Source organism: Pseudogymnoascus destructans (genome assembly GCF_001641265.1).
Source record: "Pseudogymnoascus destructans isolate 20631-21 unplaced genomic scaffold scaffold_3, whole genome shotgun sequence".
In the NCBI taxonomy this organism is placed as follows: domain Eukaryota; kingdom Fungi; phylum Ascomycota; class Leotiomycetes; order Thelebolales; family Thelebolaceae; genus Pseudogymnoascus; species Pseudogymnoascus destructans.
In genome coordinates this window covers 939,797-961,342 of record NW_020167522.1, presented here as the reverse complement: position 1 = coordinate 961,342, position 21,546 = coordinate 939,797, and the positions used below count along the sequence as shown (strand labels likewise).

The 21,546-nt window shown below is 48.6% G+C and overlaps 5 protein-coding genes across 5 annotated transcripts; 3 read left to right on the top strand and 2 right to left on the bottom strand.

Moving 5' to 3' along the window:
- Positions 1 to 8,516: 8,516 nt before the first annotated feature.
- On the top strand, positions 8,517 to 11,814 carry VC83_01586 (uncharacterized protein; the record flags this gene model as incomplete). The annotated part of the gene is made up of 4 exons (XM_024465261.1): positions 8,517 to 8,556; positions 8,613 to 10,576; positions 10,626 to 10,715; positions 10,768 to 11,814. The coding sequence occupies 4 exons, from the start codon at positions 8,517 to 8,519 to the stop codon at positions 11,812 to 11,814; spliced, it is 3,141 nt and encodes a 1,046-aa protein (XP_024327189.1).
- A 565-nt stretch (positions 11,815 to 12,379) lies between these two features.
- On the top strand, positions 12,380 to 15,720 carry VC83_01585 (uncharacterized protein; the record flags this gene model as incomplete). The annotated part of the gene is made up of 3 exons (XM_024465260.1): positions 12,380 to 13,233; positions 13,283 to 15,220; positions 15,276 to 15,720. 3 exons carry the CDS (start codon positions 12,380 to 12,382, stop codon positions 15,718 to 15,720), a joined length of 3,237 nt encoding a protein of 1,078 aa, XP_024327190.1.
- Positions 15,721 to 16,041: 321 nt separating this feature from the next.
- Positions 16,042 to 17,985, bottom strand: SEN2 (tRNA splicing endonuclease subunit sen2; the record flags this gene model as incomplete). Its single annotated transcript, XM_024465259.1, has 1 exon — positions 16,042 to 17,985. One exon carries the CDS (start codon positions 17,983 to 17,985, stop codon positions 16,042 to 16,044), a length of 1,944 nt encoding a protein of 647 aa, XP_024327191.1.
- A 487-nt stretch (positions 17,986 to 18,472) lies between these two features.
- On the top strand, positions 18,473 to 21,511 carry VC83_01583 (uncharacterized protein). The gene is made up of 2 exons (XM_024465258.1): positions 18,473 to 18,812; positions 18,873 to 21,511. The coding sequence occupies exons 1-2, from the start codon at positions 18,652 to 18,654 to the stop codon at positions 20,341 to 20,343; spliced, it is 1,632 nt and encodes a 543-aa protein (XP_024327192.1). The 5' UTR covers positions 18,473 to 18,651; the 3' UTR covers positions 20,344 to 21,511.
- VC83_01582 (uncharacterized protein) lies at positions 20,619 to 21,426 on the bottom strand (the record flags this gene model as incomplete). The annotated part of the gene is made up of 3 exons (XM_024465257.1): positions 20,619 to 20,747; positions 20,802 to 20,969; positions 21,106 to 21,426. The coding sequence occupies 3 exons, from the start codon at positions 21,424 to 21,426 to the stop codon at positions 20,619 to 20,621; spliced, it is 618 nt and encodes a 205-aa protein (XP_024327193.1).
- Positions 21,512 to 21,546: the final 35 nt, after the last annotated feature.

Here is a 21,546-nt window from a genome sequence, read left to right as displayed (position 1 = left end):
ATCTACAACTTTGATGAGACTGGGTTTATGATGGGCGTTATCTCAACTGCTATGGTTGTAACAAGCTCAGACGGGCGGGCAAAAGCAAAGAAGGTACAGCCTGGTAATCGGGAATGGGTTACAGTAATCCAAGGCGTTAGTTCTCAAGGTTGGGCAGTACCACCATTTATCATTGTTGCAGGCAAAAACCACCTTACATCTTGGTATGAGAATAGTGGATTTTCAAGCGATTGGGTGATTTCTGTTACTGAAAATGGCTGGACTACAAACGAGAGAGGCATGGATTGGATTCAGCACTTTGAGAAGCATACAAAGGCCCGGAGTGTTGGTGGTTATCGCTTGTTAGTCCTTGATGGTCATGAGAGCCACCACTCAGATGAGTTTGAGGAGTACTGCAAGGAACACAACATTATTACGCTTTGTATGCCTGCTCACTCTTCTCATCTACTCCAGCCACTTGATGTTGGCTGTTTCGGCCCGTTAAAGCAGGCCTATGGTCGGCAAATTGAAGATATGATGCAGGCTCATATTTCTCATATTACAAAGGATGACTTCTTTCCTGCCTTCCACGCTGCATTTAACACTACAATGACGGAAAGTAACATTTGAGGCGGGTTCCGAGGGGCAGGGCTTCTTCCATTTGACCCTGAGAGAGTGATATCTACACTTGATCTTAAGTTAAGGACACCAACGCCTCCAAGCTCCCGCCCAGGTACTGCTCAACCTTGGGTTTCTCAGACACCAAACAACCCAATTGAAGCTATGTCACAGTCTACATTTATTAAAACTCGGATTTCACGCCATCAAAATAGCTCTCCAACCTCAATCTATGCAGCTGTTGACCAGTTTACAAAGGGTGCATCGCAAATAATGCATCAATTAGCACTGCTAAAGGGAGAGAACCAAAACCTACGACAGGCAAATGAAGTACTAAGCAAGCGCCGGAGAGCTAGGAAAACACGACTACAGCAAGGAGGATCACTTAGTCAACAGGGGGCGCAAGAGCTACAGGATGAGAGGGATGTTGTGCAGCAGGTAGAGCAGGAAATAAGGGCAAGCCGTGGTCGGAAGCCAAGGGAAGAAACCCGTGCCCGTCGCTGTGGCAAGTGTGGTGAGACTGGGCACAATGCGCGCACGTGTCAGATTGTAATAGACACCTCTGAGGAAGAGGACTCCGAGTAGTTTCAATTGATTTCTAATGTTGTGGTAGATTTATCGCAATGTTTGTCGTGAGGGTAGATAATTTTGGCGCTTTCGCTTGTTTGGCGCTTTCGCTATACATGTACGTTATACTAGATAATTACTCAGGCCACGTGATTCTAACATCATGTGATAATCATGAATATTCATGATTATCAAAAACTCATAACGTGGTTTATCAGCGAGTCGCGCATATCACCGAGCCCACATTCCAACCTACTAACTTCAATACGCGTTTTTTCAACCACCACAAATGGAAATTCAAACTCGAGAAGCAAGTATTATTCTTGCTATCAAAGCTATCCGATCATCTAGAAAAATCAGCTGTCGGTCTGCTGCAAAGATCTATAAAGTGCCCGAATCAACACTCCGCGATAGAATGGCTGGCTGAACCCCCCGCGCCGAAGCTTGATCGAATTGTCACAAATTAAATGATATAGAAGAGGATACAATTGTTCAGTATATACTCAGTCTGGATTCCAGATGATTTGCGCCCCGACTTGCTGGTGTTGAAGATATGGCTAATCTTCTTCTTAAATTGCGAGGACAGAACCCCGTAGGAAAGCTCTGGGCCCATAAATTCGTACAACGGCAACCACAGTTAAAGACACATTTTAATTGCGTTTATGACTTTCAAAGGGCCTTGTGCAAAGATCCTGAGCTTATTGGCGCGTGGTTTTGACTTGTTGGGAATATGAGGGAGAAATATGGTGTTCTAGATTGCGATTTCTACAACTTCGACGAGACGGGGTTCATGATGGGAGTTATTCGTCCAGCAATGGTTGTTACACGTACCGATCGACATGGCAGAGGCAAGGCAGTTCAGCCTGGCAATCGGGAATGGGCAACAGCGATTGCTTGTATTAGTAGTGAGGGTTGGAATATGCCTCCATTTTTAGTAGTGCAAGGGAAGAATCACCTCACGAATTGGTACACTGAGGCTGACCTCCCAAACGACTGGGTGATTAAGCCAACAATTAATGGATGGACAAATAATGAGACGGGTCTAGAATGGATCAAACACTTCGATAAACACACTGCTACTCGTGCGAAGGGTCCATATCAAATGCTTGTGTTAGATGGGCACGAGAGTCACGAATCGGCCGAATTTCAGGAGTATTGTAAGGCTCACAACATTATTACTCTTTGTTTGCCTCCTCACTCGTCCCATCTTACCCAGCCACTTGACGTTGGGTGTTTTAGTGTGTTGAAAAGGGCATATGGGCGACAAATCGAGACCTTTATTAAGGCTCATATTAACCATATTACTAAGGTCGAGTTCTTCCTTGCCTTCCAAGCAGCGTTTATAGAGTCAATAACGACCCAAAATGCTCAGGCTAGATTCCGTGAAGCTGGCCTAGTGCCTTTCAACCCTCAAGCTGTTATTTCAAAGCTCGATGTGAAGTTACGGACTCCATCTCCTGCTTTACCCCTCCCTGCCGACGCTGACCCTTGGGTCTCTCAGACACCTCACAACCCTACCGAGGCCCTCTCACAGACAACTCTTGTGAAGCAAAGGATTGCCCGTCACCAGGGAAGCTCGCCAACACCTCTTTTTGAGACAGTCTTTGCATTAGCAAAGGGCACTGAGCAATTAGCTCACCAGAATACCCTTTTAAGAGAGGAGATCCGTACACTTCGAGCAGCAAATAAAGCGCTTAGCAAGCGTCGCAGGGCTAAGAAGAACCATATCCGTGAAGGAGGTGCACTTACAGTAGAGGATGCATACGATATTTTGTCTCAGCAGGAGGTAGATGAGCAGGTTCGACGCGACTTACATGCAGAGAGGGGCAATCAGGTTGAGGGACAACCGTCTGGACGGTGCTGTGGCACTTGCGGAAAGGCTGGCCATAACGCGCGAACTTGTAAAATAGAAGAAGATGAATCTAGCTCTTTAGATTTTAATTTGTAAAAAATTTACTATTTTCTTTAGGGGTAGTATTTATATTTGAAGTTCCGTACCAAGGAAAAGTGCGCGACTCAGTGATATGCGCGACTCGCTGATAAACCACGTTAATCATAATCATGAATATTCATGATTATGAATAATCATGATTATGAATAATCATGCTTATGAATAATCATGCTTATGTAATATTTGACTATTCGAATAGTCATGATTATTATGATTATTTGTGCTAACCCTGATCGCATGAATGATCTGTGCGAACAGAAAAATTCCGTGAATCGTCCCTTTATTCTCGCTCGCAATTACTCCGTATTCTCCAAGATTAGATCTCTGAGTGCCATCGTTGGTTGGTATTAATGCTGCCGCCTCTAATCTATTTCTTATATTCCCTTTCGTCCGCCATTTCTCGTTTATTCAACGTCATGCCTTTTGACCTTTGCAAGTATTTAAATGCGAATGTCCGCTCCTGAGTGAAGACATAGCTCTAGCATCGATCAATTCCTTAAGCTTCCTATTTTTCAACATCGCAACCATAGTGGCAGTAAACTTCCTTCGTCTCGCTGCCATGTCGCAGGCGGCAAACGCGGCTATGGTTTATCTTGCCAGTGACTCGACAATGTGTAACGGGTGCCGCCGTTACAGTACATGTGGTATATAAAGCGTGTTACGTGTATTCCGGGCGAGCCGGAATACTGTAGTCTTTTTGGCTCAGTGGGATGCAGCGCGAGAATAACCGTACATCATTACAAGATTATTCCGGCTCCCCGGTCAATGGGTTTTGATTGGCTCGCTAGTTGGGTGGGCTAAGCGAGCAATCAGTGTAATTCCTTACCTGGCTGACAAGGGGGCGTCCTTGGGGGCTTAAGCTATTATATACACACCTTAGCATCCTGAGTAGTAACAGGCCTAGAAGCAAGTACGAGATGATACGCTAGAAGCCTCTACATCCGTGCCAGGACGTCACGGACTAAGGGGGGGGGTAAATTGTAACTGGTGCTGCCGTTACAGTATATGTGGTATATAAAGCGTGTTACGCGTATTCCGGGCGAGCCGGAATACTGTAGTCTTTTTGGCTTAGTAGGATGTAGCGCGAGCGTAACTGTACATCATTACACAATGGCTAGGAACGGTGGTGGAAGTGGAGCGGGAACAGATGGTTTGGCCCCGTCATTCTTTGCAAAAAACCTCGCCGACTCGTTATCCATGCTGGTAGTTAATTATGCTATTGGAGGGCAATCTACTCGAAGCTTTACGAGAGAAGGCCGCTTAGATACAATCATCAACACCGTGGTATGTGGTGACATAGTCAGGCTTGCAAACAAATAAATCAAATCAAATCGAGCCTCCGATTTGATTTGATTTGGATACAAAAATGTTTGATTTGATTTGATTTGATTTGATTTGATTTGGGCCCATTTGGATCTATTTGGATATCTGGATGACTCCACTTTTTTCCCACAATGATACACATTGAGCTGCCCTAATAATATCCGCTCGGAGCCGGCCTCTTTGAGCTGTAACCATCTGTCCTGCAAGACTGAATATCCTCTCCAGCTCAGAAGATATCGCGGGAATTGAGAAAAGATCAATAGCCATCTATGACAGACGTGGATACTGCCGTCTCCGGAGAAGCTAATACTAAGTCGGATTATCCACTAAACAATCACCCGGGTCAGTAGTAGCCAGCCACTCTATGTACTCATCGCGCGTAGCTAATGGTAAAGGTGCACGCTAAGTGCTAAGCTTCCTAATTAAGGCCATAAAGTCATCTAGGTCGGTTGTCTTCCTTGCAAGAGTGGGTTGCTTAGGTATCGCATCCTGCTTAACAGCTAGGAGGTTCCGATACTCCTCCTACAGCTCTTGTATAGCTGCCTTTCCTCTCACTAGCCATTCTAGATGATCAGCCCATTGCGACTCGACAGTTGACTAGCGAAAGGCAGGGTGGAAGACAAGGGCTGCGAGATATGCAGGGCTATCTTTGGTAAGGGTGTAGTATTAGTCTAGCTTCATCTAGCCGAGGTTGCAACCAATCTGCAGGTGTGGTTCTTCGTCTTGCTCATGTTGTACCTTAGACTCTTCTAGATGCTTTAGAAGCCACTCCATTGTTAGCAAAACCTCCTAGATCGCACCGAATTTACCTAAAACTTGTAAGCATAGGCTGTGCGTTAGAAGGCTAGATTCAGCTCACCTTCCTTAGGTCAACCTTCTAGGTGCTTAGTAGCTATCTTTAATGGCTTTAATATAGCTAGATACTCTGTAATCACAGACTAGTCCTTAGCAGACATCTTATTATCAACAATCGCTAGCTTCATTCAGCTCTTCTTAGGCATCAGCTTTGTCCCGTTTTGAGTCCTCCTAGCTACGTAGTAGATCCATTCTATAGCTTCTGCCTCGATTCTTTTCAGCATAGATGCTAACACCTTCGAAGAGGACTGCCAAGCTGACAAAGAGGTCTAAGACGAGATAAGTCTCTAGAGGTCGAAAGGCCTAATTAGCAACCTGCACAATATTATTGTTCACTAGGTGCAAAGATCTAGCTAGCGGATTAAGAGGCTCTATAAGCTCTAGTTAATTGAAAACACAGCCTTGAACCTTAAAGACAAAACAACCTACAATGTAGTCACAGACAATGCTACCTGCTAGAACTCGTCTAAGGCAATGATGGAGCAAGGCTACCTGCTTCGAAATGCACTTGATTCTCTAGTCTAGATCAGGCCATAAGGTTGATAATGTGCCTATAGCAACGAAGTCACCTATGCTACTTGTTAAAGCCAAGCTCAATACCTAGGTCTTTAATACACGTGTCATTGCTCTCTGCATTGTCTGTAACAAGGTACCTAATGTGATCCTCAAACCCATATTCGTTAATCTGCAAGGTTCTCGCCACTATGACAACCCTCGATTGTAGTAAGCCTAGAAGGAATGTGCAAAACTTCCCTTTGTCATCAAGAAAGTGTACGGTAAGGCCAAGCAGGGAGATAAACCTACGACATGACCACGCATCAAAGGAGACGTTAATGCAGCTAAGTAAGCGACTGAGCAGCTCTGTCACAATGCCCTTGTGATGATTAAAGGACCATATAATCCATTCATAGATCGTGCTATAGGTAGGGAGGCCTTAATAATAGCGCTGTTTGCATACCCTATAAGATCGCGAAAGTATAGACTCTTAAGCTTATGAAATGGGATATTGTTGCAGGCCACCTAGCATATAACCAATTGCTAAAAGCAGATAGGATCGAATGATGCTATGAAGGCGTTCATTAAGGCTTAGTCCTTAGGCTAGTGGGAGTCTAGGTCAACCATGTCGAAGAGAGTGCGCTGTTTCTTCCTCTACGGTAGCATTAGTCCATCCTTGTTAATGCGGTAGATATCTTCCATATGACTGTTTCCTTGGCTTGTAGATGTAGCGTCATACATATAAGTGATAATAGCCTTCTTCTAGTAACACTCTTGCAAAGCTAGAATCAGTAACTAGAGCCGTCTTTCTGGACATCGAATCCATGCTCCCATACCCATCCTGTCCGCGGCCTTCTTCTATGTTTGCGGATATAATACCGTAAAAGGCGATTCTAATCAATGCCTTCGTAACCAGTGTAGTCGACTAACAACGATATGTTAGCTAGAGCCTCTCCATTAAGCTCTGATGAATTGAAGTCGGCGGAGCCGTTAAGGCCACTATAAGCAGTAGAAGGGATAATGGAAAGCGCTGTTGACGGTCCGTTAGAGTTTAGAGATTGCGCCATGCTAAATAAGGTGGTAGTAAGGGCTGTCAAAAGGCGAAAATCGGCCACAATGCTCGCTAGCTAGAGCAGCCATTGAAATAGCGGGATGAATTGTAATTGTCCACCATAGGCTCAATATATATTTCCATTGTTATTACGACTGGTAAAAAGTTCTGCGACGTGGTATGCAAAAAAGCAAAGCCATGTACACTGTACAGACTGGCTGGCTCAACAGGGTAGATTGTGGACTGTGATTGGACTAGGCCACAGCCGCGGGGCTTATCTAAATAACCAGATATCCAAATAAATCCGAGCTTCGCAATTTGATTTGATTTGGATAAAATTTACCCCAATTTGATTTGATTTGATTTGGATAGATTTGAATTTGAATTATTTGTCTGCAACCCTGGACATAGTCGTCATCGAGTTTGGCCACAATGATGGGGGAAGCTTGTCAACAGACAACGGCCGAACGGATTGCGGCGGAACAGGAGACGAGACCTGCCAGACGGTTTACAAGTATGTTTGAATATCTTACAAGACTACAGACAATGCACGAACATCCGCTTCCAGTGGCGTTGCGGAGACCGTCTTGACCTTCCCCAGATACCTCGATAACGCCGCCAATTCTACAAAGCAAAGGGTGCTTCTGTCATAATATCGTCTCAGACCCCCAACAACCCTTACGAGTCGGGCACTTTCGTGTACAGCGGATCTAGATTTGTCGAAATGGCAGCGCTAGCAGCCAGCAACGCTGGTGTACGGACAGTACACAGCGAATGCCAGTGGCGGTGAATGCTTACTTCCCGAATGACCACACTCACACCAGCAATGCTGGCGCCCTCGCTGTCGCCGACGCGTTTGTTAGAGGTGTTCTTTGCGGCAAGACCGCTCTTACGGAATTCACAAACACGAACGTTGCGGTAACTGTGTTTAAGCTGAGCGGCATTCGTTGTAGCTCAAAGTTTATGTATATGCGTGCAATTTAGTATATATATTCGAGAGGCTTTTCTTAAATACCAAAGATTTACCAACACACCCACGGCCATATTTCCCTATGACTATGAGACTATTTATACTAGCAAATCATAATATGCCATTGGTCTATATCCTAATACTCTGGTAACCTTAACATGACGGCGTGGTAAATTGTTATTAGTGCTGGTTTATTATATTTTAAGTGAGAATTAAACAGTTTTATATTACTTAAAATAGAGCACCCGAAGAATTATTTTTACCTACTGATGCTCTTAAAATCTCTAAAATATAGCAGCTTATTATGATAGACTGCAACGCTTTGATTATATAATTATATCTTACTAAAGTATTTTTACTATGTACTCCGTAGAGCGATTTTGTTAGATCAGCCCATCTTCCCAGGCACAATTCGAGAACCATGGTGTTGTTTGGTACGTACTTATTTAGTGGCAGGGGTGTTCTTTGCACCGACCAATCAGCTACTTCATTATGGCGTATGGCATATCTTCGACCACCCCCTGCACTTTTAATTCTCGTTCCCCACCTTGGACATCTAGACATTTCCTCACTTTCGCCTCTCTTGAACAGAACTTGGACAGAACATGAATGGAGCGCTATAGACTTATCTTATATCATTTATTCTTCATGTATCCCACCCACTTACTTGCTTATACTATAGCTTATTGCATGGCACACGTCTAAAGATGAAGTTTGCGAAAGAGCTCGAGCAGGACCTTGTTCCAGGTTAGACAATCAGTGTAACCCTTCGTTGAAACGCCGTGCTCACATGCCTCCCCTAGAATGGCGAGTCAAATACCTTGACTACAAGGCCGGCAAGAAGCGAGTGAAGGCCGTTGGTCGAGCTGTCGCACGCGCAAACGCAAACGCAACTCCTAGATCCGGCAAACTCAACCCGCGCGATCTCTATCGAAGCAATGGCTCTCCGACCCTGACTAGGAAGGCAGCGCTTCCTGCGCCTCAGCGTCAGCTTACAACGCATGGATACAACTCCTTGCCTGAGCGACGTGGCACAGCATCGCGCCCCACCTCCGACGAGACCGACCAACTCACAAAACCCATCCTGATAAACAGGCGGAATGGAAAAGAGGCAGAGAGCCCAGAGAGCACACAATTGCAGTATGGAAGCTTTGTACCCACGCCACCTAGCGACTATGGTCTCATACATCTCGAGTTACCAGACCCGGCGCTGAGCACTGGAATCGACAATAGTCCACCAGAAAGAGCCACGGACAAGACATCTAGATCGCAGCATCGGGGTAGCGTGTCGGACAAGGCACCACCGGGTCCACAAAATGCGCATACCGTTGTGGAAAGGGGTACGGCACCCAAACGACCAGCCATTGCGGACATGTTCAATCGCGGGAGTTCGATGACCATAACTGGGAGCGCAGCGAATATCTCAAGCCCTGGGGACCCAAAGCCGCTACTGAAACGAATCTGGTCGCGTTCTGGGGCGAAACGTGATGAAGTAGCGCTGGATGTCAATATGAACCCCCTGGACTATGTGAAGGCGAAGGAAAAGGAATTCTTCGACTGGATGGATGGGCAGCTGGACAAAGTTGAAACCTTCTACAAGGAGAAAGAAGACGAATCAGAGGAAAGACTGAATGTCCTGAGGGGACAACTATACGAGATGAGGAATCGTCGCATTGAAGAGATTTCAAATTTCAGGACAGTAAAGCGGGCTGGTAGAGGTGAGGCAGGCAAGTCGATTGATGACATCCCCGGCAACCCTAGCCCCTCGAGTGGGAGTGGCACCCCTCCGCCCAACCAGAATATATTGAAGAGACCTGTTACGAAGGCTTTGGATAGTCTAAAGTTTGGGCAAAGACTTGGCCTAAACTCGAAGGCGCTGCGCGATATGCACCTCACGCCAAACCTCCGACCGTCAGAGGGAACGCAAGTAGCTCGTGGGACGGATCCTTCTCAAGACTATGTCCGGAGAGCTCATGAACATGAAGTCCCGTATAGATCTGCGAAAAGGAAGCTTAAGCTTGCCCTGAAGGAGTATTATCGTGGCCTTGAGCTTTTAAAATCATATGCCTTGCTGAACCGAACTGCGTTCCGGAAGATCAACAAAAAGTACGACAAGGCAGCAAACGCCCATCCACCCTTGCGTTACATGTCGGACAAGGTCAACAAGGCCTGGTTCGTCCAAAGCAGCGTCGTCGATAGCCACCTTCACGCCGTCGAAGACCTCTATGCTCGTTACTTCGAGCGCGGGAACCACAAAGTGGCCATGGGCAAGCTGCGCAGCGCAAATGGGAAGCTGGGACAACATACGGCCAGTGCCTTCCGCAGCGGCCTCCTTATTGGAACTGGTGCGGTCTTTGGAATCCAGGGGGTCGTCAACGCTGCCGCCATCCTTCGGAATCATTCCGACCCGGTAATCCATCTACGCACTGGTTATCTACTTCAGATATATGGGGGATACTTCCTCGCTTTATATTTGTTTTCATTTTTCTGCCTTGACTGCAGCGTCTGGGCTGCTAACAAAATCAACTACGTATTTATTTTCGAGTTTGATCCGCGCAACAATCTCGACTGGAGGCAACTGGCAGAGTTCCCTTCATTCCTCACACTGCTGCTTGGATTATTTGTTTGGCTAAATTTCTCGGCTGTCGGCAGTCCCGACATGTATCTGTATTACCCTGTCATTTTAATTTTTCTTACTTTGGTTTTTATCTTTTTGCCTGCACCGATACTGTTTAATCAGAGTCGGAGATGGTTTGCATATGCACATGTGAGTTATCTGGCATCGAATTACCGGGAGAAATGCTAACTTGAAGCAGTGGCGTTTACTTCTTGCCGGATTATACCCCGTTGAATTTCGAGATTTCTTTCTAGGAGATATGTACTGTTCCTTGACATATGTTACGGCTGTTAGTATACCCTTCACCATTCGTTGCAATCGATACACTGACAATCGTCTAGAATATTGAGCTTTTCTTTTGCCTTTATGCGAATCACTGGTCTGACCCGCCACAATGCAACTCTGGGAATTCCCGCCTCCTCGGATTTTTCACGGCGCTTCCGGGAATTTGGCGTGCTCTGCAATGCCTTCGTCGATACTACGATACTCGGTCTGCGTTTCCCCATCTTGCCAATTTTGGCAAATACAGCACAACAATCCTTTACTACATCACACTGTCTCTGTACCGTATCAAGGAGTCCAATACGCACCTGGCCGTTTTCATCACTATCGCCGTTGTCAACTCCATCTACTCTACGCTCTGGGATCTCTTCATGGATTGGTCTCTGATACAGCCCTCTGCGAAACATAAGTTCCTTAGACCAGTCCTGGGGTACAAGTCACCATGGTACTACTACTCAGCCATAGTCTTTGACGTTCTTCTCCGCTTCAACTGGATCTTCTACGCTTTATTCACGCACAACACACAGCACAGCACCATCGCATCCTTCTCCATCTCATTCTCGGAAGCAAATCGCCGCGGTGTCTGGGCGCTGTTCCGTGTTGAGAACGAACACGCAGCCAACGTGATGCGGTTTAAAGCCTCGCGCGACGTACCGCTTCCTTACAAGTTGCACGACACAGACGAGACATCAGCCTCGGAGTCGATGGTTCGGCCAATTGGCGAGGACGGTGAGAACGCCGAGATGGCGAAGGTGCACTCGGGCAGCTTGCGACCCACTCCTAGCCCGGGACAGAGCCGATTCCGCGCGCGCACGTCGTCATCGGCTAGGGCAGAGGAGCAGGGGCCTGACACATTAAGGCGACGAATGACAATTACGAAGATCATGGCGGAGGCACACACGCAGGATTTCGTGAAGAAGAAGGGCAAGGAAGAGGTAGCGGGCGCGGCTGCCACGAGGGAAGAGGATAGCTGGGAGAGGGAGAGCAGTGATGACGATGAGGATGATGGCAGCCCGAGCGAGGGGAGGGAGGATGAGGAGCTGACGAGGCAAAGAGACGGAGCAGGTCGACAGGCACGGCGAAATGCAGGGAGAGGGGGACTATAAGAGATACTATAGATGCCTGATAGGCTTGGCCCTAATCCTTTTCCAATTTTGGATACACAGCCCTTGGGACTAGGCGCATGCAGTGAGCATGCTGTAACAATGCAACGCTTTTATTACCCCGAATTCCCGGGATGATACGAAGACGCGCTGTGCCCCAATTGTGCCTGGATTAGGCCACAAAATGTCAGAATGACATCGCAGGAGGGAACGTGTTTCGTTGCGGAGGCGCCAATTATCGGCCTGTCCGATGGAGGAGTGCGGGGCATGTCGTGGCTCCCCTATCCAACGCAACTGATTGGTCCGTGGGAATATCTTCAGCAATGTAGCCCACCATCAGCTCTCCCACTCAGCTTCTTCGTATTTCAGCTGCGTACAGCCTCTATATCTATATATATATGTGTGTATTTCGGGATATATATTATAGGCTTCCTTTCTTACTTCTTGCTTTACTATATCATCATTATCTCCCTCGGTGCGTCTCTTGCCTTCTGTTTTGTATGTACCACAGATCCACACATATCATATCCCCTTCCATCCAACTATCCGTCCTCTTCCGCCTTTCGTAATGGTCTCCATAGCTGAAAAACACACGTCTCTTCGCGGCGAAATCGAAGGCGCCTTGGGCCAGGTATCCGCCGTCGTCAATGCCTCCCTTGGCCCTGTCAATGCCGCCTACCCTCACAGACCCACGAATGAGCCCCTCAAAATTGATGGCTCGAAACGTGCCGACTTGGGGAAGGTAGAGCCTGAAGATATCCAGGCTCTCCTCGAATCCTTTCATGACCAGGCACATGGCGTGCAGGATGACAGCACTCTCCTCCTCGAGCGTCTCGTAACAGGCCTGTCGCACCTGCCGGAGGACTCGAAGACAGGAAAGCATCTCACAGACAACTTTGTGAATACTCTGTGGGATGCCCTGCCGCACCCGCCTCTTTCGTCACTAGGGAACCAATATAAATACCGAGAGGCCGATGGCCGTAATAACAATATCAGCCATCCAAGTCTTGGACAGGCGGGCAGTCACTACGCTCGGTCTGTGAAGCCCGTGATCCTGCAAAATATCCAACTCCCAGACCCAGGGGATATCTTTGATGAGCTCATGGACCGCGGGGATGCCTTTGAGGAGCACCCAAACAAAATTAGCAGCGTTCTGTTCTACATGGCCGCCATTATCACCCACGACATATTCTGTACTAATAGCAAAGACAACACCATCTCAAATACGAGTTCGTATCTGGACCTCAGCCCATTGTATGGGAAAAACGGAGAAGAACAGAAGCTGATTCGCACGTTCAAGGATGGAAAGCTGAAGCCGGACTGCTTTTCTGAGAAAAGGACATTGGGCCTGCCACCGGGAGTCGGAGTCATATTGATTATGTTCAACAGGTTCCATAATAAGACTGCGACGATGCTGGCATTGTGAGCTTCTTCGTTGCATCACCGTGGTAGATAGAGCTGACATGACTAGGATCAACGAGAATGGCCGATTTACAAAGCCAAAAGACGATGACACGAGCAAATGGGCAAAGTATGATGAAGACCTATTCCAGACGTCGAGGCTCATTACCTGCGGGTTGTATGTCAACATCATTGTGAAAGATTATGTTCGCACGATTCTGTCGTTGAATCGCACATCGTCCACATGGGCCCTGGATCCACGATCCGTCAGCACAAAGACTATGTTCAATGTTCCCGCTCCAGAAGGGATGGGCAATAGCGTTTCCGCCGAGTTTAATCTCATTTACCGCTGGCACTCGGCCATCTCGGAACGGGATGATAAATGGATCCAGCAAGAGTACGAAAGGATTTTCCCAGGAAAAAACCACAAGGACATGCCAATCCATGAACTAATGGGAGGGCTTGGGAAGGTCGTTGCTGGCCTGCCGGAAGATCCACTGGAGCGTCCATTTGGTGGACTGAAACGCAACGAGGATGGAACGTTGCCCGAAGAGGGCCTCGTGGAGATTCTTACGTCGTCGATTTTGGATGTCGCTGGCTCATTCGGGGCCAACAGAGTGCCTACCATTATGAGAAGTATCGAAATCCTTGGGATAATGCAGGCCCGCCAGTGGAACTTGGCAAGCCTCAACGAGTTCCGTCTATTTTTCGGCTTGAAGGCGCATGAGACATTCGAGGAAATCAACCCAGACCCTATAGTAGCCAAGAAACTCAAGAATCTGTACGACTCGCCCGACTTCGTTGAGCTCTATCCTGGCCTTACGGCCGAGAAAGCCAAGCCTCCTCAGGCACCTGGGTCCGGCCTATGCGTCAACTACACCATTAGCCGGGCTATCCTATCTGATGCGGTCTCCCTTGTTCGCGGAGATCGCTTCTACACAACTGATTTCAATGGAAGATCCCTGACAAACTGGGGATTCACAGCCTGCAACTTTGATACGAAAGTTGACCAAGGATGTGTCATGTACAAGCTGATCCTTGGTGCCTTCCCGGGTGCCTTCAAAGGAAACTCCATCTACGCCCACTTTCCATTCGTCACGCCAGCTGAGAATCTTGTTATCCAAACGAATCTCGGCACAGCAAAACTGTACGACTGGAATCCCCCGAAGGTCACACCAGAGGTTATTTCCATTGATAGCTATGATGCGGTGTTAAAGATCCTGAATGATAAGACCAACTGGAAGGTCACTTGGGGAGACTCGATCGAGTTCCTTGTCTCCCAGCCTAATGAATGGTACGGCGGCACTTACTGCCTCGCTGGTGACGACGAGGCGAACGAGGAATCGCGGAAACTTGTCATGAAGGCCCTGTATCCTAACGACTGGAAGAAGGAAGTCAAGGCCTTCTACCAAGACATCACCGAGAAGCTTCTCAAAAAATACACGTACCAGATAGGCGGTGCGAATTGCGTCGACATTACGAGAGACGTGGGCAACTTGGCACATGCGCACTTCTCAGCGAGCCTGTTCTCGCTGCCGTTAAAGACAGAAGACAACCCCCGCGGTATCTACACGGAGCAAGAACTCAGTATGATCCTGTCTCTCCTTTTCTTCGCCATCTTCTACGACATCGACCCCAAGAAGTCGTTCCCGCTCAAGACGGCCGCCAAAATGCTCGCGAAATCTCTTGGGACCCTCGTCTTGCTCAACGTAGAGTCAGTGGCCCGCTTTGGCAAGATTGCGGAGTTTGTCGAGAAGATACGGGCGAAGAGCCAGCTCGAGGATTATGGCATGCACACCATCCAACGGCTACTACAGAGCGGTCTCAGCACGAAAGAAGTTGTATGGGGACAGCTGTTGCCGACGGCGAGTAGCATGGTAGCGAATCAGAGCCAGCTGTTCTCCCAAGTTTTGGATTACTACCTCACAGAAGGCATCGAGCACTTGCCCAAGATGCAAGAGCTCGCAGAGCACGAGACAGACGAGAGTGAGGACCTGTTGCTGCACTAGTAAGTCACTGCCCCTGAACACCCCCTCACCGTACCTCCCAGCTAACAGACCCAGTTTCATGGAAGGCGCCCGCCTCCGCCACACCGCTGGTCTCTTCCGTGAGGCTGCGGTTGACATGACAGTCCAGGATCACGACCGCAGCGTCTACATCCCCCAGCACCACCGCATCCTCGCCAATATCGTGCGCGCGTCGCGCGACCCAGTTGCTTTCCCCGATCCGCTCAAGGTAGATGTCACACGCCCGCTGGACAGCTATATCCACTATGGCCATGGACCCCACGAGTGCGCCGGCGTCGACGCGAGCAAGGTCGCGATGACGACAATGTTCAGGGCCGTGCTGAGGCTGAAGGGTTTGAGGCTTGATCCAGCGAACCGGGAAGGGGTGAGAAAGGTGTCTGCAGAGCACGGGTATACTGTTTATTTGAAGCCAGATTGGAGTGATATCTGGCCTATTCCAACGAGTCTGAAGATTAGATGGGATGGACCTGCGTTGGTGTAACTTGCGAGTGGAGATAGGGGATACTCAGGAGGTGGTTCACTGAGATTGGATTTGCCGCTATTTATGTTTTCATGTCTTTTCAAAATTTACGGACTATGAATACAAGCAAGATTTGATTATGTAAATCTAGTTTGCATCGTGGATCGTATAATCGTTACAACTGGTATAGTACAATACACACGAGCATATGGCCGTTATCCATCCCTTTAACTCCGTTTCTTCCCAGGCCTGTCATTGAGAGTCGTACATCTACAAGAACAAATTGCCAACCTATATATACCCAGTCTTGTGATAAAATACCAACCTGGGATGAGAGCCGCATTAATCCCGACTGCGGTTGCTCAGCCATCTCTTTAACACCACCTCTCTGACAGTATACCTGGCCAGCACTTCATCGACTCGCATGCCCTCCTCATTGACAGGTGGAGGAACATCAACATAAACCAGTACCAGTGTCTTCTTCACCTGTCCATTCACGCGATTCACACAGTGCAGCCAATTCCACTTTTTGCTCTGCCTCTTTTGCACGTCTTTCGCGATCGCATCGTCGCTGGACCAGTAAGGATGGCTATATGTCGGTAGGATCAGCACCGCAAACTCAGCGTGTGAGAAGACAGGGCCGCGACTGTATAGCAAGTAGTCGACACCAAATTTCGTGCCGCCGCGCACGCACCAGCCGAGACTGCGGAAGTGGTGGTAAACGACATATGAAATGATAAACAGATCATCTGGTCGGGTATGGGGTGTGGCCGATACAGGGAAGGAAGAGGTTTGGCGGAAGAGCGGCAGAAGGTCTTGAGGAGGGATTGGCAGGTTGCTGTGCGCGTCTTGGATCGACAGGACACCTAGGCCATATGAGAGAAAGAAGGCTTCTTCCATTGTGAGTTGGATGTGTTCCTGATTGTGAAGTCCGACGAGTGTGACGTCTGCTTCAGTGATTTTTGGTGGAGTTGGCGGTTTAGGTTTGGAGAAGTCGGCATTGATGGGATCCGATGGCAGGAATGTGGTTTGCTCAATGGTGGGCGAAAATCGAACACTCTTCTTGCGGTTCAGAGGTTTAGGCCGGTTTAAAGTCTCTTCAGTTGATACATCGCTATTTGTCGATGTATAGGTCTGGGTGTCACCCGAAATCTTTGCGGAAACCGGTTTGTAGAGTGGGCGGAGTAGCAGGTCAACTTCAGTGGCGGGAGGGCTTTCATATCCCGGTGATACCACATGCCCATTCGGAATTGTTGTTTTGTCTTGCCCCACTGTGGTCACCGACTGTTCGACGGCAGGACTTGTATGGTTGGCCACAGATGTTGGACCAATGCAAAGGTCTAGGTCGCATTGCGAGTTTGATAGACGCAGCAATTCTCCTGGCCCAACAGGTGGAACGAATGCCTTCCTGATCGATTGGGGTTTGTTATCATCGGCTGCTTCGTTCGCCCGTTCACTTCCAGGGCTTGTAGTGTTGGCCACGGCAGATGTCGGACCATTGACAAGGTGTACGTCGTATCGAGAGTTTGGTAGACGCAGCAATTCTTCTGGTCCAACAGGTGAAAGGAATGTTTTCCTGGTTGGCTGGTCTTTGTTGTCCCTGAGGGCCGCGTCTGACAGAATTCCAAGCTCCTGCTCCTCTCGCAGCTTCTGATCTATAGCCTCGCGACCGACTCTTGCCCTCTCCCACTTAGCCTGTTGTCTCTCTGCACGCCTCTGCCTCGTCACTTCTTCGCTCGTCTTGGAGGCGTTGGCACCAACCCGGCGCTTCTCACGGTCAAGCCAACTGGGTTCACTCCGACTCAAGCTGCCTTTGCCGAAGAACCCTTCCCGCCAAAGAGCATGGGCAGATCTTTCATCCGTGACATGAATCGAGCGAAGCTCCGGTGAGAACACCCCTTGGTATAGAGCCTGAGGATGTGACGAGGGGGGACTGATAGTTTGTTGGAGCCATGTGTACAAGATTTGGACCAGGGAGATCGGATTATGTGGAACAAAGGTTGGGAGAGGGAAGGTTCGTAATGGCGTAGGGTAGGAATATAGCTTATTTATCTGTTGTGACCTGGTAGGCCCACGAGGTCTGCCATTACCACCCGTCCCGTTCTTAGGAGAAGCTATATCCACGGTCGCATTTGACCCTGTGGAGGTTCCATTGACATTCGTCTCAGGCTTGATTGGATCACCATTGACGGCAACGTCTGGTTTGGAAGATGCTTCATTTATTAACTCTTTTGGTTTGAATTGTACGCCATTGACGGCTGTGACTACTTGGGTTGTGTCTTCCATGACGGAGACCTAGATTTTCATTGATGCATCATCTGCCTGAGAGTACTGGTCAGCATCTCCCTCTTTCATCGTTGTTGTTGCGACCAAGTCAATGGGATATTCTTGCTCAGATACCGTTGTAGTCTTCTCAGAGAGAATTGAGCCAACAGAGAAGAACGACAATCAAAGTTAAGTCGGTTTCTAGGCCACGGAATGTGTCATCACCGCAAGAAGAGGAGCTGCATGGAAGCTCCAAATGGACATGTTTTGAAAGAGAACAAGACTTACGTATTACCACATTTCGTACAGCTTCCAAAGTGAAGCTGTGGTAAGGGAAAAAGAAAGATGGAGAGAAGGTAGAGGAAATATTAGAGATTGTTGTTTTGAGGAAGTTGTGAGAGAGTAGAAGTGAAGAGAAGAAGTGAGGAATTTGTTTTTCGTCTAACACAATCGAGTACGTATGGTAGGTAACTTGCTAAATCCCGCCCCACTCCACCACTAATCCTCCCCAAAAATTACTGACGAAGCCAACCGGAAGGCCGGCCACAACGTTGCTCTAAATTGAACGGGTAGCTCATCTGTACATCCCTAATTTGGGGATTCCGGACGGGAAAAAACCATGAACCATATACAACAACCATAGAAGTGAGAAGAGAAGAAGAAGAGGTGAAGAAGAGACGACGCTGCATGACGAGCTTGGTGAATTCAGCAGTGAACCCAGTCGTGGGAGACGGAGACGGGACTATGCAGCATGAATCGACCTCTACATTTGTGATTTGGATTGCTGGGGCGTGCGCGGCATGGTGCTCCTTTATCCTGCTCGTCCAGCTTATCGGCTTCACTCAACTGTGAGCCAGCTTCCCCTTTGAATGTCTAATTGATGTTGTAGAAAGCTTATTTTTTTATAGTTACCGCCGCTACTCCACAATCCCAACTCCAGCTGCATCCCTCGACCTCCCCGAAGATGAAATTCCTCACGTCACAATTCTTCGTCCTGTAAAAGGACTTGAGCCACAGCTATACGAATGCTTGGCAGCTACATTCAAGCAGACATATCCTCGAGATAAGCTGACGATATACCTGTGCGTGGCTTCACGTAGCGATCCAGCACACGCGACACTTCAGAGGCTCATCACCGACTTCCCTGGGTTCGACGCGAAGGTCTTTGTCGAAGAAGATGACCCAAACCTCAGCGGGGATGTTGGGCAGGAGAACAACTTGGGACCAAACCCAAAGATCAGAAACATGAGCCGCGGGTACAGGGAAGCCAAGGGTGATATTTTGTGGGTAATGGACTGCAACGTCTGGGTCGGAAAGGGTGTCACTGGGCGGATGGTAGACAAGCTTTGCGGATTTGCACCAGGGGGTCGGCGCCTTACGCCTTATAAACTTGTACATCAGCTACCGCTTGTCGTGGACAGCGTTGGCGCAAGCAAAGGCGAAGAGGCTCGCGGGCTTCTGACCGACGAAACCAACGTAGATAGCACAAACATCCTCCCCACGCGAAACGGCGGACTTTTCAGCTGGGGTGGGGGTCGCCTGGAAGAAATCTTCATGGCCGGCTCACATGCCAAATTCTACACAGCTATCAATACCGTGGCCGTTGCGCCTTGTATAGTAGGAAAGTCCAATATGTTCCGTCGTTCTCATCTCGACAGCCTCACCTCGGCCGCAACATCGCCCTATGCACCAGGTATCGACTTCTTTTCCAACAACATCTGCGAGGACCACCTTATAGGCGATCTTCTATGGCGCAACGCTGTGCCTGGGCAAGCCAATGGCGAGAAATGGAGAAATCACGGGCTGGTGTTTGGAGATGTTGCTATCCAGCCAATGGCGTCTACAAGCGTCGCGGACTACATCGCCAGGCGAGTACGATGGCTCAGGGTTCGGAAATGGACTGTTATACTCGCGACACTCGTAGAACCGGGCGTTGAGAGTATCCTCTGCTCAGCATACGCTGCGTTTGCCATGACTACCCTGCCACCGCTTCGGGAGGCCCTGGGACTGCCAAGCTCGTGGACAGCATTCTTCATCGTCTGGTTAATGTACATCACCGTCTGGATGGGTGTTGATCGACTCACGTACAACAAGCTGCACTCTGTTGCATCGGTAGAACTGGACGGAGATACTCCAAGTTTTGCCCGGCCGCCGCAAGGACCAAGGAGGCGTTTCGGGGAATGGCTTGAGGCGTGGCTTGGGAGAGAGGTGCTTGCTTTACCTATTTGGGTCTTTGCTGTCCTGGGGGGGACAACGGTGAAATGGCGTAATAAGACCTTTTGGGTGGGCATGGACATGAAAGTGTATAAATATGATGGGGATGAGTCGAATGATGAGGCTGTGCCTGGAGGAGTCACAGGTAAGGCAAGGAGTGACTAAAATAGATGAGATTATTGACTACAAAGTCAAAACGATAGTAATGAGAGGTGAGATAAGCTTAATGAAAAAGATAAAAGGGTTGTATTTGACTCCCTGGTTTATGGGTTTGCTTTGTGCACGCCAGACTGAGATTAATCACAATTAAATACCAAAATACAAGAGAATACATGACGCGGCACGATATCAAGCGGATCATCACAACAAAGAAGCTGAAATAGCCTAATACATCCCATTTCCACTAGCAATATATACAACCCAAGTCTATTGTCGTCGATCTATCTTTGCTCAAAGGCACCATCAGTAACGCGCTGGTTCAGGTTCACCTCTGCGGCGTTTCCCTGTGGAATCAAAGGGTATGGCGTAGAAGAGAGGGACTCCAGGTATGTGCGGTGGTGTTCGCTGGCCTGCAAATGATGGTTAGAACCCGCTTCATTGGGATTTGGGATGAGAATTCGTACAAATGGCAGACCGCAGTATGTGCAGGTGCTGATCTCCGGCTTGTCAAGGTTGATGAAGACCCTGGGGTGGCCCAATGGTCCTCCACCACCGTCGCATTCGACTGTCCTCCCGTGGACCCAGCGAACTGGTTGCTGGTGGATGAGCTCGATAGCTGCTGCTGGTGCAGGCTGCGGGACATTAGCATCTGAGTCTCACAATAAATCCCAATCCCAATCCCATCTACACCCATCTCCCATTATATCGCAAATTTGTAGCGCGTCCCTCTCTACACCTTTTCCTGCACCTCATGGGGTATATGCTCACCTGCAACTCGACAATCGTCTGCTCAAATCTTGGCCCGGACATAGCGGCTTCCCTCGTCTTCTGGCTCCTCGACCAAGTAGTCGCCCTGTTCGGCTCTTGCATGGTCCTTAATCTCTGTGCATTTTCAATGTTCTCATGCACTAGCACATCATCCTCTTGCTGCTTCCCTTGAGGTAATTCATTTGTCTTCGAAACGTTCGGCACGGATGCGGATGATGCCCTGCTAGAGATTGACAGGGCGCGGAAAGAGTTTATCGGGGCCGACGCGCGCGCAGGGCGTGCCAGGAGTAGCGCTGCACGTCTATTGGCGGTTGAGAGCATCTTGAGGTGGTGGTGAAATGCAATTGAGCAAAGCGTTCTGGTGGATGAGGTGAAGTTGGAACCTTGAAGTTCGGAGATATCCGCTTACATAAGCACATTATCGGATCATCGCAAGGCTGG

Bases quoted from the DNA above. Each gene is read 5' to 3' on its own strand.
- VC83_01583 (XM_024465258.1), top strand. From the start codon at position 18,652: ATGACGAGCTTGGTGAATTCAGCAGTGAACCCAGTCGTGGGAGACGGA. The intron at 18,813-18,872 runs GTGAGCCAGCTT...ATTTTTTTATAG, and splicing joins CTTATCGGCTTCACTCAACT to TTACCGCCGCTACTCCACAA.